A 17,090-nucleotide genomic window follows, 5' to 3' on the forward strand; every position below is an offset into this window, starting at 1 on the left:
GGAGAGGCGGCATATCACATTTTGCTACGCGCAAAAGAAGTTTTGTTCAAAATATAATATTATCTAGTATCTACATATTTTGTTTATTCAATAAGCAATCCACCGAAATACGAGAGTATATTCTGCAACAGAGCAATTAGATACAGAGCAGAGATCACTTGGCCCCACATTTGCATAATACCAACGTTATAGTGTAGGAGGTGACGGTGATAATTCGAGTTTATTATGTGTACTAACTAGTAAAAAAGGTTCGTGCTGAACATCGTTAATCGAGCAGGAATCGTACATTTTTAACACGCTTTAAATACATATTAGCTTCACTTGTAACTATGCAATGTAAGAAAATATTGGAATCTTAATTTGACCCACTTCCCGGTCTTCGATTAGGATGAAATTTTGCAAGTTTTGAGTTCTGATGACAATACATGACTAGCTAAGAAACGTCATTAGTTATTACAAATCCAACATGGCGGCCTCCTAAAGATGGATGTAGACTATTTGAAATGCACCCCCATGAATCATGATTATGGGTATCAAATTTCGTTTGATTTGGTTTGCGGTCAGGAATACAAAAAAAGTGGTCACGTGACTTAAATCAACATGTCGGACATCCAATGAGGCGGTTTGACTTAGTGCGTGGTAAAAGCTAGTTTTTTAGGGTTCCGTTCCCAAAGGGTAAAAACGGGACCCTATTACTGAGACTTCGATGTCTGTCAGGCTGTAACTCAAGAACCGCTGTAGCTAGACTTCTGAATTTTTTACAGAATGTGTATTTGTATATCTGTTGCCGCTATAAAAACAAAATAAAATTAATATTTAAGGGGGGCCCTCATACAACAAACGTGATTTTTTGGCCTTTTTTGCTCTATATCAATAATGACAACAGGTAGGTACTTGAATTTTTCTCAAAGTCTTTAATTATATGTGTACTTTAATATTTAATAATTAATAATAAAATAAAAAATAATATTAAAACAAAAAAAAACAATTTTTGGCCTAATTTTGTTCTATAATGGTACGGAACCCTACGTGCGCGAGTCCAACTCGCACTTGGCCGATTATTTTTTAACTTTTCATTATTCACGACAGAAGACCTTTATAAGTCCTCTTTCATGACCGCATCATGTCAAATTTTTGGTTTATCGTTAGCGTGAAGAGGTATCAGATTGATAGGTTAACTTTTACATTGCGGGCGTTAGGTTTTTCGTTACGGAATTTCTTGAACCGGTCGCCGCTTAAAAAATTGCCCCAAAGACATTCTAATTTCTACGCAACTCCAACAAATAACTCAAGTTGAACAGATAAGACTGACGAATGCGGCTGCTATCTTTGACTCACTAGTCACTAACACTATAGTCACCGGCATCCAAGATAACGATTTAGTGGTTTACGTCACAACATCGATATTTTGCCGATTGCTTAAAAAAACCGACCGTATTATATTATTATATAGTAAGCACTATATAATAATATAATACGGTCGGTTTTTTTTATTTTTTTTATTATATAATAAAATGATCGTTCGCGGCTAAGTGATAACTTAATCGTTTGTGAACCGATTTTGATCATATTTTTGTTAGAAAGAAGACTATATAAATAAATATAATTTATTTATTTCCAAGATATTACAAGGTCTTATAATATTTTTTTGTAGTCCAAAAAATGTCTATAAATGTGTTGTGAAACATGTTGAAAGTGACAGTCGTGCCCAACTCGCCTATATTCGCCAGTTTGAAGTCGAGGTACCTACTCCTAATAGTTCTATCTATTCTGTTATGTTGTATACTGGCTCCTGTACTATAACATAACTGAGGGCCTCGAGCCCTCGACAAGCGGCAAGCGAATATCGTAAACGCCAACGCCACAAAATGTATGGGATTTGACATTAGTATTCGCTAACGAAGCGATGCCATAATATGTCAAATCGCATACCTACATTTCGTTAGCGTTTACGACAATCGCTTGCCACTTGTACTAGGGCTGCCTACTAGACAAGTGGCAAGCGATTATCATAAACGCCAACAAAATGTATGCGATTTGACATAAGTGGCTAGCGTAGTATTCGCTAGCGACATTTTGTTGGCGTGTAGGATAATCGCTTGCCACTTTCTGTGCTTGCCACTTGTCTAGGTCCTCTGTACTGCTACGTGTGAGTCGTGACCCGAAGCTTTGTCACAAGCGCCATTCACACATACACATTACACAGTATGTATAGGCTGCAGTCTGCACACAACTTTACCATAGTTTGATAAAAAGATATCCTTTATCCCGGAAAAATGTATGGCGCGTTCGGCGTAAAGGAGGCTAGACAGAACGATATTTTCACCTCGACACTTTTTTATTAGTACCAGCATGGTAGGGGCAGAGGGCATTGATAGTATTTCTGTGCAGTGTGCGTCAAGAAGATGGCGATTTTGAGAATAAACAACGACGCGTTGTTAGTATGCCTGGGCGTCGATAGATTTTCTTTTTTTATAATTTTTATGAGCCATAGTATAATACAGGTTTTTGAACATATGAAATAACTTTGTTCCATTCGGGTGTCCCTTGACACCTCTCAAGTTTTTTCTTTAAATGAAATAAGGGGGCAAACGAGCAAACGGGTCACCTGATGGAAAGCAACTTCCGTCGCCCATGGACACTCGCAGCATCTTTTGATGCTGCAGGTGCGTTGCCGGCCTTTTTAGAAGGAATAGGGTAATAGGGGAGGGTAGGAATGGATAGGGAAGGGGATAGGGAAGGGAATAGGGGAGAGAAGAGAATTGTAGGGGATTGGGCCTCCGGTAAACTCACTCACTCGGCGAAACACAGCGCTGTTTCTAGCCGGTTTTCTGTGAGAATGTGGTATTTCTCCGGTCGAGCCGGTCCATTCGTGCCGAAGCATGGCTCTCCCACGTTAAAAATTTTTTATTACTGTATGTAAACAATATAACATTACAATAATTACAATAATAAATGAATTAACAAGCACAATCTCATTGAGACCGCGCTGTTTCCTCCGATAGCAGACGAGTGATAACAACAGTACAATGAAATACACAATAATTACATTATTTTACAGTTTTGTTGCAATCAAATCTATAATAATAATATAATACTCCCCACACCGGTTTCGGTGACGGTGGCCGGTTTCATTGAAACCAGACCAGGTACGCAGGAGTAATTTTATAGTGCCCAAGTGTGTGCGCAGTACACAAGAGCACTCTCTATTCCTTTACTCTCATAACCCAGTGGGACGGAAGACCGACACGACTGGCGAGAGATCAGGCGCAGGACCGACTTTTTACATGCCCATCCGACGCATGGATCATCTTACTTGTCAGACAATCAGGTGATCAGCCTGCATTGTCCTAACCAAACTTGGAAATAACATGTTTCCAACGCGGGATTCGAACCCACGACCTCCGGAGTCGAGAGCGACGCTCTAACCACTAGACCATGTAGGCGTTAAAGTTAATCAAATCTATACTAATATTATAAAGCGGAAGAGTTTGTTAGTTTGTTTGTTTGAACGCGCTAATCTCAGGAACTACAGCGGGGCTAAAATGGTCGCTTTGAAGAATCATGATATGAATCATAATATGATACATATTTCTAAAATCGTAAAATGCAACTCTGCTTGCAATTCATTTCTGTATTTTTGTACTCATTTGACATTTGTCAGTTTGACGGTTTTGACAATTCATTTGCTGAATTGATTTGAGGAATTGCTAAATATGACCAAACCACTCTGACATTGGCAACTCACTGAGTCGGTCATTTGTAAAGAAGAAGAAGAAGAAATATGACCATTTTAGCCCTGCTGGTCTGATTTGAAAAATTATTTCAGTGTTAGATAGTCCATTTATCGAGGAAGGCTATAGGCTATATTTTATCACGCTAATACTAATAGGAGCGAAGAAATAGAGGAAAATGTGGAAAAAACGGAGGAAATTATTTAAAATTGCTTACTCGTATTATCTTAAGAAACTACTGGAGCAAATTTTATGTTATTTGGCACACATGAAGAATAGACCGCGTGAAAGGACATAGGTAGGGAATGCAATTGCGGGATACCGGGATCCGGAAATACCGGGATCCCGCATGCATTTTGCGGGACTAATCCCGGTCGAAAATTTAGCGGGATCCCGCGGGACTGGCGGGATTACAAAGAAGCGTGATTCATACGTGTAACTCTGCAGGCGGAGGTGCGTGAACTGGCTACTAGCAGCCCACTAAACAATTATTTACTTTCAATTCACTTTTAATGACAATTGTACCAACCAGCGTGGAAGCTGAGCTAACTTTTTCAGCTGCTGGCTACCTAGTGTGGAATATCAGGAGCCGTTTGGCAGACGACACAAAATTAATACCTTAACTTTTTTAACATACTTTTATAAGTTTGGGCTGTATGCATGTAGAGGACTCTTTGAGTTCAATTTTATATCTATATTTCGAAAAAAAAACTTAATTATAAGATGAAAATAAATGAGTTTTTTTAGTTTTTTAACTATTATTATTACGATTAAACACTAGACACATAAAAAAATAGTTTTCTTTTATTTTTATTAATAAACCCCTGTAAAAAAGTGTTCCACAAAGTTTGTTTTCGTTGACTTTCTGAGCATAAAACGGGGTATATCAAGTATCATTATAACGATTTATTTTAAAAGTTTAAAATCAACCTGCGGGATCCCGCAAATACCGGGATCCAGCGGGATTGTGGTGGTTCAATCCCACAAATACCGGGATTGAAATTATCTTGCGGGATTGCATTCCCTAGACATAGGATTCTTTTTTTGCGGAAAAATGTACGGTTTCCGTCACATTCCTAAATTACGCGGGCGAAGCCGCGCGGAAGATCTAGTTATAATATATATATAATAATCATGATGCAGCACATCTTGCTACGCTGACCAAAGACTTCTATTTAAAAGCTGTTTAAATAGAAGTCTTGACCCTGACATGTAGTTCAGTAAGTCCGCAAAGGAGTGCAGACTGCAGAGTCAATTCTCTTTGCATCATCAATCATCTTCAGTGCTGGGATAGGGTCCTGAATAGCAAAAGGATATAGAATACTTTTATCCTAGAAAATTGTATGTTTCTCGCACGATAAACAAAGATTGGTGTAACTGAGTTGCGGGTATCAAGCAGTATAAAATGTGTATGTCTTCATAGATTTATTGTAATCCAAACAAGTTTTACACTGCATTTGAAGTGTGCAAATAAATTATATCCATGCCAATGTACAGTTTTAGATAACAATACATTAGCAATTTCACACTATTGTTGTTCAAATTAAATGTTTCCATGTAATATTTTTGTCGGTTTTTTATTTAAACATACTTAACAATATACATATTACGGTCTTACCACAAAAGATTTAAACGTCTATTGAACAATTGTTTTGAGACCAATTTGTACTGAATTTTTTTCTAATCAACTGTCGTCGTCGTCGTCGTCCCCCCCCCCTAGAAGATAAAATAAACGTCATTTTTTCCTGACAAATGGGAATAAACGTGTTACCTACTCTGAATAAAATGAAGTGTTGAAACTAAAATATATTTTCAGTCAGATTTATAAAAGTCATTTTTCATGATTTTTTTGGTAAAATCCTGGGTACACCCATGCCTAAGCAGATGAACCAATTTGGATGAAGACTTGTGTTAAGAGTTAAGACCCTTTGAATACTGGGAATAGGCATCATCAGGTTTGGAGTAACGTAGTTGACATGTTGCAGAGGGCAGAACTTAGTGAAAAGCACTGGCGGAGGCCCACACCAAGAGGCACACCGAACTGCATAATGAGCAAAACGTAACGAGCAAAGCTTTTCAGAAATAAAGGCTTTATTATTTATTATTATTAGTTTACATATATACAAGATGTTAGTGTAAACACCGTTATCCTTGAAACAATCAAATGAGCCCGTCACAATGACTTTTACTATGAGAACAATGCTGGGAACTCAAAAAATCCGTCTTCATACCCATACAAATTGCCGATCCGGCATTTTTTTTTTTGAGTTTCCAACATTGTTCTCATAGAAAAAGTTGATCATTTTGACAGGCTCATTTGATGGTTTCAAGGATAAAGGTGTTTACACTAATACACTGTATAATATTCATCATTGAAATCACGACGTCTATTACTAAAGAACAGATTATTAATTATAGAACCAAGACAGAAACTTAACATATTCAGTGGTCCAGGGACTGTACCACGAAACGGTTATGATACTCAAACAATCGTACGAGAATGTTGCGTCCTACTCTAAGAAACGTGAAATAACGTTGTTAGAGCAGGACACGGCATTCTCGTCTGATTGTTTGAGTCTCAAAACAGTTTCGTAGTAGGCCTACAGAGTGTGAGTGTGTTTTAGACTCATACATAGAATATTTTTTGTTTCTTTGTGAAAACTTATTAACTGAGTGGTTACCATGGGCATATGATACAGACTGGTGACAGACAGTCTTTTAATATTATTAACTCTGTTTTTATTGATCTTTAATAAGGTACAGAAATGTAAATGTAAACATAATAACATAATCATTGTTTACATATTACTAAAAGTTTACTATACCCGATGAATATGAAAACAGGAATCAACTATTTAATAAAGACTAATAAAATTACGACTACACCATTAAAAAGTTGTAAAGAGAACGTCACTACATCCATATAAAAGTAATAATTTTATGTCACTTATTTTTACGCTGCCCGTACACGAAGCATAAAAATGATTTAACAGACTTACGAATATAGGTCAAAGACCTTACTGTTTACAAACGAAAAAAAAATGTTCTATATTCAAATTGTTATGGTCGCGTGAGAGGCGAAAGCTTTTCGGTACTGACCTTCTCTTGCTTTCAAGTAGACAGTGTTGGCTACGATATTTTCTAATTCCATCAGTTCCAGTGTGGCGGATTTTGATGTAGACCCTCCAGGAAATGGTTCGCCGTTGCGGCCCGTTTGCCGCGCTCGACGACGACGGAAACTCGCCCATCAATGTATACGCCGTCTACCAGGACCAAACACTACACCATCGGCTTGTAAACACTGATACTGATCACACCAGATACTAGAGTCGACACGCAAGCTACAAGGGTGTGACTCGGAACAGTCCCATTTCACTATCACACACCGATATTGTGCTCCGCTCTAAATTGTGCGGGCGGGGGACGTAAAAATATAACACACCGAGCCGAAATTATCGAACACGCCCTGAAATCGAAATAATTTATTGACGGGAGCGAAATACGCTTCACGCTCCAAGACCACAGCCGGACGAGGATTTTTAGTTGCCATATTTAAAGTTCGAAAAATACCAACTGTCGATAGTTTTATACAACCATATAATTTCTGAGTATAATTAATTTGTGTCAGTCATAATTTTCGATCTATTATTGTAGGGTTCATAAAATATATTTGAATTTTAATCAATTGCAACTAAACGTTCAGTAAAATTTCTATCTGTGAACAATTTTAAATGAAGTCCATATCGTTATTTTTTTATCATATTTAATCGTTATTTAATTTCAGTTAGTAACAAAATTATAATTTATATATTATAATCCTGTAATGTTAAATTTCGTTACCAATTATAAATAATTAGGAACTCAATCATTTTATACCCAAATTATACTTTATTGGTATATTTTCTTAACACTAGCAACATTGTAACTGTCACGGGAGTACCAACTGTCTACCAACTTTCAGAAAAAAAAGAGTAATATTAAATAAAGCCCATAATATTTCGATTTTCGATTCCAAAACACATGTTTATTTTGCGAATTAAGGGAATCGATGTAGATTTGTAATTTTATATCTTGACTTTGGGAGCTACATCTAAATCAATTATTATCAAACTGCCATAAATTTTCAATAAAAGCATTTTATGCATTATGCTATGGTAACTAAAAGCGACAAATAAAAAAAATGTAACAGCTGTTAAATGTCAAAATTTGATAGCTGTCACCTGTAGCTAAACATTGCCGGTACGTTTTGGTCCCCATGTGCAAAAAATGTGCTATTTTCGACCAATTTAACTGGCTACTTTACATTTAATTTCTCCAGAATACAATAAGAAATGGCTGTGACACATAACTGAGGATTGATTAGATAATTATAAACTAAATCTGAGCTGTGAAAAATGAGTACCAACCCCTGTAAAGTTTGCGGTGGTACAGAATTGAATCTTGTGGATGGATTTTACTACTGCGTAGAGTGCGGGACTCAGGATGTGAACGTGCGAGAGACGATCGTAGAGCAGTCTGTGTTGGCGGATGGTACGTTCGCGCTCTCCACCCACAAGAGAATCACCATAGCCAAAGATGGAGTTGAGAGTAAGTTTGGCGGCAATTTTTGTGGTTATAGACGTTATATTAAGTCCAAGCGACACTGGGATGGTCTTTTCATCAATAATTAATCTCTATGGAGTGTAACAAAATAATATTTCAGGGAGTGTACCTTCCCTTGTGTAGAGCACAAAGTTAATATACCTAGCGGAATAGAGAAACAAAGGCCTGAGCAAGAGAGATGTCACTATCAGTAACACTGCGTGGTAAAAAGCGACGTGTGATATATGACAGCAGCACTCTTTTTTGACGTCCAGTCGGCATGTGTGCTGCACGTTGATAATTAAATCTCATAGAAATCATGTTCAATCATGCTTGTGTAAGTGTATACATATACATGTTTTTACACACAGATGAAACCAATTTCGGTTTTGTTTGACAGCTCGAGATTGTTGCTCTATTCCCCTAGCTATATTAACTTTATGGTGTAGAGTTCACTCTAAGGCCGGTATAAATAGTCAGTACTCAAGATGCGTCTCGGTATCAAGACACGGTTCAGGCTCTGTGATTGGCCTGTGAAATTTGGACCAATCATAGAGCCAAACCGCGTCTTGAGACCAAGATGCATCTTGAGTACTATTTATACCGGTCTAAAAGTAGTAGTTCTGAAATAGTCTCCTTTAAGTTTTATGACCTTAAATAAATTATTGTGGTTAATTTTAAAGTAATCTCAAATGTGAGTTAGACATTATGAAGTTCTATTAGAATCAGTACAGCTGTTTCTTGAATAGTAGCTTACCATGCTTCCATAAAAGCCTTATGATATTACAGTTTATATCTTTTAGGTTTTTTTAGGTTAGTTTATTATGTATTGTTTATTTCCAAGTTGGGTAATAACATGTATTATTAGTTAACCTTACCAGGATTCTATTCTATTTGCTTTGACAAAAATACTCTTTGTATAAAATTACAAACCAATAAACATGGAACATTTTTCAGTGAGTCCTGAATGGTACAAGTGGCATGCATACAACTTCATCCTTGCCGGTCTCACGGATGAGTTGATAGCGCTCGGTGCAGCACCCACTGTGCGGTCAAAGGTTCTCTGGATATGGACCAGATATGTTAAGAAATACCAGAACAAAACCGAGATGGGGTAAATATTGTTCTCTATAATTTTATAGTGTACGAGCTTTTGCTCGCGGCTTCGCTCGCATTAAGAAGTATTATTATATACAAACTTTCATCCCCTATTTGAACCCCTTGGGGTTGGAATTGATCAAAATCCTTTCTTAGCGGATGCCTACGTCATAACATCTACCTGCATGCCAAATTTCAGCCCGATCCGTCCAGTGGTTTAGGCTGTGCGTTGATAGATCACTATGTCAATCAGACAGTAACCTTTGAGTTTTATATATATAGATTTAATAGAATGTTACATCTTAAATAATTAAATTATGGATATTTTTTATAAAATAGCAGGCAACTGTGTCTAGTGGTCACATCCTTAATTTATAGCTATTACAAAATATAATAATAATATTAATATCTATGGACGCTTCACACTACATCAGTCTGGCCCGGTGCTAAGTACCTGAAGGACTTGTGTTACGGGTACCAGACAACGGAAATAAATTTAATACTAAACATATATTTAAGATTTTTATTATATTATCATACACATAATTATAACAGGTATAAATTAAGACAGTGAAATAAAAGACAACTTTATAAAAACTGATGTACAATTTTGGAGGTGTTTTCTGAAGAATTAAAAATGGTTGTTTTTTGAAAACAGGCAATTTCTGAAGACTTTAAATGCATGTGACTTTATATTAGTAAAATGCCTCCGTGGTCCAGTGGTTAAGATCGTGGTTCGTGACTCGAAGGTCGTGGGTTCGATTCCCGCGTTGGAAACATGTTATTTCCAAGTTTAGTTAGGACAATGCAGGCTGATCACCTGATTGTCTGACAAGTAAGTGTCGGATAGGCATGTAAAAATCAGTCATGCGCCTGCTCGTTATGAGAGTAAAGGAATAGAGAGTGCTGTTGTGTACTGCGCACACACTTGGGCACTATAAAATTACTCTTGTATACATGGCCTGGTTTCAATGAAATCGGCCACCGTCACCGAAACCAATGTGGGGGGTATTATTAATATATTAACTTTTTTTTTATTACAGCAAAACAAGAGCTCAGGAGAATACAATAAACAATAATGATAAAAGCTGCTTTGAAAATAATGATTCACAGCTATTCATGATGGATGAGGATGAAGATGAAAAGAAAACTGAGGAAGAGAGTGTCAAAAAGAAATTTGACATGACTACAATCAACAAGACAAGCTTAATAGCTATACTATACATAGCTCTTAATTTAGACCGAAGCGATATACAATTATATCATCTATTTTTATTCATAAAAGAGGGTAGATTGAGTATTAACGACTGTATAAAGTTTATTCCAGTCGAGATTAACAGAAAAGTGATACCGAATTGGCATAGTTTTACAGCATGCACCTCAATTTTTACGAAACGTTATGTGCGACAAGTAGCAATGAATTACTTTAAACATCTCAAACTAGGTGTACCAATTGTACCAAATTTGACGAAAATGTTAGACAATTTAATCAGAGAATTATGTTTACCGTTGGATTTTAAGGACTTTGTTTTGTCCCTGACGTACCTTATGCCCTGCGAACATTTGCAAATAGATGAAAGGTCACTAAAATCTCTAGTTCGTGTACCAAATTATGAAGAAATTATAATGTCTTATCTGCTACTGGGCATAAAGATATGTTTTGGGTTAGACGATGAATATGAAGTAAAACTATCAGATGAAATAGATGCTCTTAATCGTAAAGAAAATCATTTGAAGTCATATAATCTGGGCTTTCATCCTGAACCATCGAACCGGCATTTTTCGTTTCGCGACTGGTACAACTTCTTATGTCTAAGAAGAACAATGATATCTAAATATAATATACATTTAGCACAAAAATTGAATCTACCAGTAGATGATTACGAACTAGTGGAACAAGCGCCTCGGAAAAGTAATAAGAAGCTAGAATTAAGCTTCGATGTAGCAATGGATATACTTGGAAAGATAAAAGAAGAAAATATCCCGAAAGTTATTAAAAATGATGAGTTCCCTCCCTCCTTGACTCCGTTTGCAACATACTTGGAAGTGATAGGTCAGTTTATACAGGACCCGGAAATGAAGCTGCAGTTGTGTGAAGATTTCTCACAATATTCTATTAAATACGCTTTAAAAAGTCCCGAGTTATGCTACGTAAATACCCACGAACTAGGAGTTAGTAAAAGTAACAAAACTATTAACAAGTACATAGTAGGCTTAGAATCAAACCCAAGTAATAAACAAATGGTCTATGTAAGAAATTGCGAGAATCATAACTGGCTAAAAACAAAACCACCTACTGCTGATCATATAAAGAAAGTGAAAAACGATTCTGACGCAGAAAGTGACGATGAATATGTAGAAAAAGAAGAACCTATAGAAAGTGAAGACGCAAAAGAAACTGAAATAGAAGAAAAAATGAATGCTGATATTAGTAGTCAAATAGATGAAGAAAATGATGACGTCAATATATTCGACGATGATTTTGCCAATATCGATGATCATTTAGAAGAGTCAAATGAACTAAGCATTCAATTAAATGGCATACAAAATAAAAATGACGAGTTTATAGCAAATGAAAATATGTACTTTAGTGATAACAGCAATCATGCGATGCCCGTTGTCCCTGATGACATAGACAGACCTAAAATTATTCAAGAACTCATAGAAATAGCATGTATGAAGTACAAAATACCTATTCCTAAAGAAACGACCGAATATAAGCCGAAGAAAAGAAAAATTAATACAGAAGAAAACTGTGAAAATGCAGTAAAAAGGCAAAGATCTGAAAGAACAGGTAAAAGGGGCGAAACAAAGTCTCTCATTAAAGAATTAATATCAGCATACTATGAAACGTTACAAGCAGATGTGCTGCATCAATTATCAGAAGAGGTAAGGAATACCGTACAAGGTATAGTAAATGAATCAGAAGGTAATGTTAATGCATCCTTACCCGATCAAAGCATAGAAAATTTAAATGATTCTAAAATCATAAGTGAAATAAATATAAATGATACTAATATTAATGGAGAAGCACAAGAAAAGGACAATCAAGAAGTTAGTGTTAAAGAAGATCTCGAAGCAGAAAAGGCTGAAGAAGACGATTCAGATGAAAGTGAAGTAGACGGAGAATTGTTACCGAAACCTGTTGATCCTAAGTATGATGCTGACACGCACGACATTAAACAATTATATTTAAAAGTACCAGAAGATGAAGATAAAGATGTATTCGATATAGACGATGAACATCTTCAGAAGATTGTCGCAAAGAAAATAGAAGAAGCACAAGACAGTGATAATGTTGCAGAACCTAAAATAGATTCAAAAATTACAGACAAATATGATTCAGACGACGATCTACCTTTGAGTGTGTACAAAAATGAGAAGGAACTTTATGAAAATCGCAAGAAAATAAGAGATATACCGCTAGAACCATTCATAGATAGGAAATTAGAAGAATTTAATTATTGGATACGTAAATACAGTAATAGGAGGTTTATAAAATCAATAGACATTCTCGGCAGATTTGATACTGAGCTAAGCAATACGTTTCCAAAAAGTTTCGTGTTTGTAGTAAACGAGTGTGCACAAATTGTTGATTGTTCCGCGTATACTTTATATAAAGGTCTCGTGGATTTGGAACAAAATTTAATGACGTTAAATGATGAAGATTAGCACACTCCTGCGTGCCATGTGCTATCCCATAATATTCTATTCTATAATCTATTCTAATTAGCCGTTTGTATCCCACTGCTAGGCAAAGGCATCCCCTCTTTCCTTCCACACGTCTCTATCCTTTGCTGTGTTTGGCCACTCGCCCATCAGGCGCGGTCCGAAGGGACCACGCGGTCACAGGAGACATGATCCCCCCCAAAATCTAAGGTCAAATTCAAAACTCTCAAAATCTTGCCAAATAATAAAAGGAAATTTCTAGTTATCCTATAACGGCGATAAATTTTTAGTGAAGTGACTAGTGAGTGACCCCCTCCAAAACATCAGGCTGCGACCGCGCCTGTCGCCCATAATATAATAATACAAATATTTACATAGGTAACGAATATGCCAGGGTGCTGCAGCTTGTCTTTGCATATTGCAAGCATATTATGATAGACAAGTAAGGTAGTAAAAATGCATTATAACTTATAATAAGTCTTGCTTTTTGAAATGGTTGTAATTTGATTAAGATGCTTCATGCATGTTTTAAATGTGATTAAATTTGATTGTGATATTTATGTAAATATTAGAATGTTACTTTCGTCACAGAATATATATTAGAAGTACGAACTGAAGTCCAACTCGTGAAACCCGTTAAAAAAAATAACAACTCTTGCTGCGATACTATAAAGTTCAAATTCCGACCGCGCAGTGCTAGGTGCCTACAATTATATTTGCCTACATGTGCGCTCTCTTTCTATCGCGTAAGAGGTACCCTTTCTGACGAAATCAAGATTGTCACCTTTTAGAAAATAAAATAATCTTTTAATTACTATAGCTACTAATAGCAAACTTTTTTATAGTAATAATCAAATTTTAGTAACCCAACGCATATTTTATAATAGTTTTATATTCGATTATAGTGTAGGAGCTGGTCAGAATTTTTTTACAACTTAAACATAGTAACTTGTTTTTATTTATGTGTAGTATGCGGTTTGTTTGTAACAAATTGTTTTTTTTTTCTATGTTTGTGTATTTTTTTATCTTTTTTGTATTTTAAAGTCTTAAATTACTTTATTGAAATATTTCTTTGACTTTTTTCAATTGTTCATATTTATGAGATTAATAATGATTCTGTCACAGCGGTTAAATCAGTACATAGATATATGCGACGAAAAAATCTTGCGCGCGCGTCACTGCTCGCTTGTGAGTCCCTTGTGATCTGCCCCTTTAAAGGGGTACTTACAGTTCGATACCTAAAGGCGCGAGTGGGACAGGCCTGCTTTCGTCTAGTCTGACTAAGTTACTTTGACTATGCTATTACGTTTTAATTATTAAATGCTTACTGTTAGTGCTTATTTTAAAATTTTAAGTAGGTATATTATGTATTATATTTACCGATAAACACCTATTGGAGCCGAGATCCTACTATTCGATATTCGTCTATGGATCCTACTCTGTTCATGTACCTTTTTCTTTTATTTAGTTTTTTTCAAAGGTTTTTTTTTCAACCAAAAACAATTACGTCAATACACCATTCAAAATCATGTCAAACGATAATAAAATGTCGTCAAAGAGACTCGCTAATTTTCTGCTCAAACCGAACAAACTTAGTATAATTCCAAAACGGTATTGGACCCAAGTTGGACTGGTCGTGTGTGTGCCTCCGAGACATCGCACTTCGTATCTGGTGAGTATCTCATCGCGCTCACCTGTGGATTTATGTTTAGGCGGATTAGATCATGGCCTATTGGCGGCAGCCATTGAACTATTATTACTACGTAAGTATATAATAAAATAGTTTAATGGCGGCAGCGTTCTATGGCGTCCTAGGGAGGTGCAGCTGCGTCCTAGGACAGCGGCAGAGTTCGTACATAGGGGCGGCAAAATTAAAGTGGCCTCATACATGTTTATTTTTCTCTATGAGTGGCATATTATATACTCATAAAAATATAAATATTCAGTCCTGTGCTAATAACGTCTACTTCAACTCAGCAACGCTTCGCACAATCAAGAAATCATAGGCCATATTAGCTAGCCGCACTTACCGCCGATTGTTATTGAGTAGGAGATGAAAAACGGTTTAGATAATAATACGGGCCTCAGAGAAGAATAGACAAAATTACAAAAAAAAACAGTTTTTTTTTTTTGGTACCGAGAGTCGAGACATGGTCACTGCTCAGCCTGTTAATCATATTTCAACATGTTCTCTAGTCCAAAATTTCACACCATGGTAGCACCTCCAGAGCCCTCAGCCTAGGCTCCATCGTGGGTATCGCAGACACAATAGATTTTCAATAGGGAATATGCATGATTTTTTTTATGACTTTAATTAGTCCTTTATATCTTTATCGTGGGTATCGCAGACACAATAGATTTTCAATAGGGAATATGCATCATTTTTTTTATGACTTTAATTAGTCCTTTATATCTTTATAAATGAGAATAAAACTATTCTTTAAATTGAAATTTAAAACATTCATAAAATTGGTACCGTTCAAACGCCGGAATTTAGCGCGCCATGTTGATGACATCAGATGTTATGTCCCGTGTTTGTTTCCTTTAGTGATTCAGTTACTTCGTACTTATTTTCGGGTTTATTTGCTATTGAGATCATGGAAGAGGCTAAAAAAACCTTCTTATAAGTATTGTGTGATACTGAAGTGCAAAAGCATTACTAGAAACACACCTGACAAAGTATATTTTTCGTATTCCAAACGATGTAAAAATACGAGAACCATGGTGTAAGATAATGAACACGGATAATTTATCTCCATTATCGTGTTTATTACTATTGTGATTATCATTTCAACTTAAGTATGCTACGTATATAGCATACTTATGTTACTGTTATAAGTACATCTTCATGCGATTTAGCCAAAAGAAAATTAATTTTGCAATAGAAGGTCTGAAACAAACAAGTAGCTACTTACGTAGGTAGTAGGTACTCAACGTAAATTGTTCATAATAATTGGAATATCTAATATATATAAACATATAAATTCTCGTGTCATTGTTTGTGCGCGAACTTCTCCAAAACGGCTAAGCCGATTTTGTTGAAATTTTGTATACTTACTTACTTATGACTTATATACATTTGTTAGGTCTGAGAAAAGGTTTTTATTCACTTTTTTACTAGAAATAATTTATATGGCAAAACAACGTTTGCCGGGTCAGCTAGTCTAAGTAAATAAAATCGTAAAATCAAGATTTGATGGAAAATGTTCTAACATCATAAATGCATTTATTCTCGGTAGATAGTCCGATTGTGCTTTGATAAAACCTAATATACCTACTCATTTATAAAACCTAAGATACTAACAGTACTCCTATACCTACTACTCATATAGATTCACTATAAATATAGATTCACTAGAAATCACCGGTTTAAAACTATTTCTAACAAATACTTTAACCACAGTATGAATATCGACGCCGATATGTAACATCTGACGTCACATTTCGTTTCGACCAATGGTGGCGCGTTTAGTAAGTTTGAATTTCCCTCCATTAATTTTCATTTTTTAAACAACATTTTATGGGTTTAAATGATAACTAATTTTAAAAAATACCTTTTGATTATAATGTGAGGATGATAAAGATTACAAAAAAATATATTTGAGATGGATTTTTTTTTTGCATAATCCCTATTGTTATGCGGCAGCCGGCCGCCGCAATATGGCAAAATAACACTGCTTATCTTTATCTCTTTTCAGACAACTATACTACACATGGGGTTCATGTATGTGGTCTGGTTGACTCCTATAGCATACTGTCTCACACAAGTCAAGGTCTGGAGGAAAATGTACGTTGAATGAGATGAAATAAACATTTTGATATTTTACCTACTGGCTTTTTAATGAGCATATATTTTGTGCTTTTTTACGGGAAATAATCGGTCAAGTGTGAGTTGGACCCGCTCACAAAGGGTTCCGTAGGGCGTACGCAAAAGCGTAAATAGGCGAAAAATTGGGTTGGATATAGGAGAATATCTCCTATATTCTCCTCTATCCAACCCAATTTTTC

At 35.9% G+C, this 17,090-nt stretch overlaps 2 protein-coding genes and 1 long non-coding RNA gene across 4 annotated transcripts in view; 2 read left to right on the forward strand and 1 right to left on the reverse strand.

Moving 5' to 3' along the window:
- Positions 1–7,296, reverse strand: part of LOC121737650 (G protein-coupled receptor kinase 2) — a 54,566-nt gene extending 47,270 nt beyond the window's left edge. For both annotated transcript variants that reach the window (XM_042129312.1, XM_042129311.1), the window contains exon 1: positions 6,834–7,296. In XM_042129312.1, the coding sequence (XP_041985246.1) occupies positions 6,834–6,885 (52 nt within the window). In that variant the 5' untranslated portion in view covers positions 6,886–7,296. The remainder of the gene's footprint in view (positions 1–6,833) is intronic.
- Positions 7,297–7,942: 646 nt separating this feature from the next.
- Positions 7,943–13,324, forward strand: LOC121737648. Its single transcript, XM_042129308.1, has 4 exons — positions 7,943–7,973; positions 8,053–8,321; positions 9,273–9,429; positions 10,457–13,324. Exons 2-4 carry the CDS (start codon positions 8,129–8,131, stop codon positions 13,083–13,085), a joined length of 2,979 nt encoding a protein of 992 aa, XP_041985242.1. The 5' UTR covers positions 7,943–7,973; positions 8,053–8,128; the 3' UTR covers positions 13,086–13,324.
- A 1,124-nt stretch (positions 13,325–14,448) lies between these two features.
- On the forward strand, positions 14,449–16,908 carry LOC121737653. Its single transcript, XR_006037171.1, has 2 exons — positions 14,449–14,754; positions 16,781–16,908. It is a non-coding gene; the product is annotated as an uncharacterized LOC121737653 (long non-coding RNA).
- Positions 16,909–17,090: the final 182 nt, after the last annotated feature.

The sequence above is a fragment of the Aricia agestis genome, chromosome 21, assembly GCF_905147365.1.
Source record: "Aricia agestis chromosome 21, ilAriAges1.1, whole genome shotgun sequence".
Classification (NCBI taxonomy): Eukaryota; Metazoa; Arthropoda; class Insecta; order Lepidoptera; family Lycaenidae; genus Aricia; species Aricia agestis.

Bases quoted from the DNA above. Each gene is read 5' to 3' on its own strand.
- LOC121737648 (XM_042129308.1), top strand. From the start codon at position 8,129: ATGAGTACCAACCCCTGTAAAGTTTGCGGTGGTACAGAATTGAATCTT. The intron at 8,322-9,272 runs GTAAGTTTGGCG...AACATTTTTCAG, and splicing joins AGCCAAAGATGGAGTTGAGA to TGAGTCCTGAATGGTACAAG. The intron at 9,430-10,456 runs GTAAATATTGTT...TTTTTATTACAG, and splicing joins CAGAACAAAACCGAGATGGG to CAAAACAAGAGCTCAGGAGA.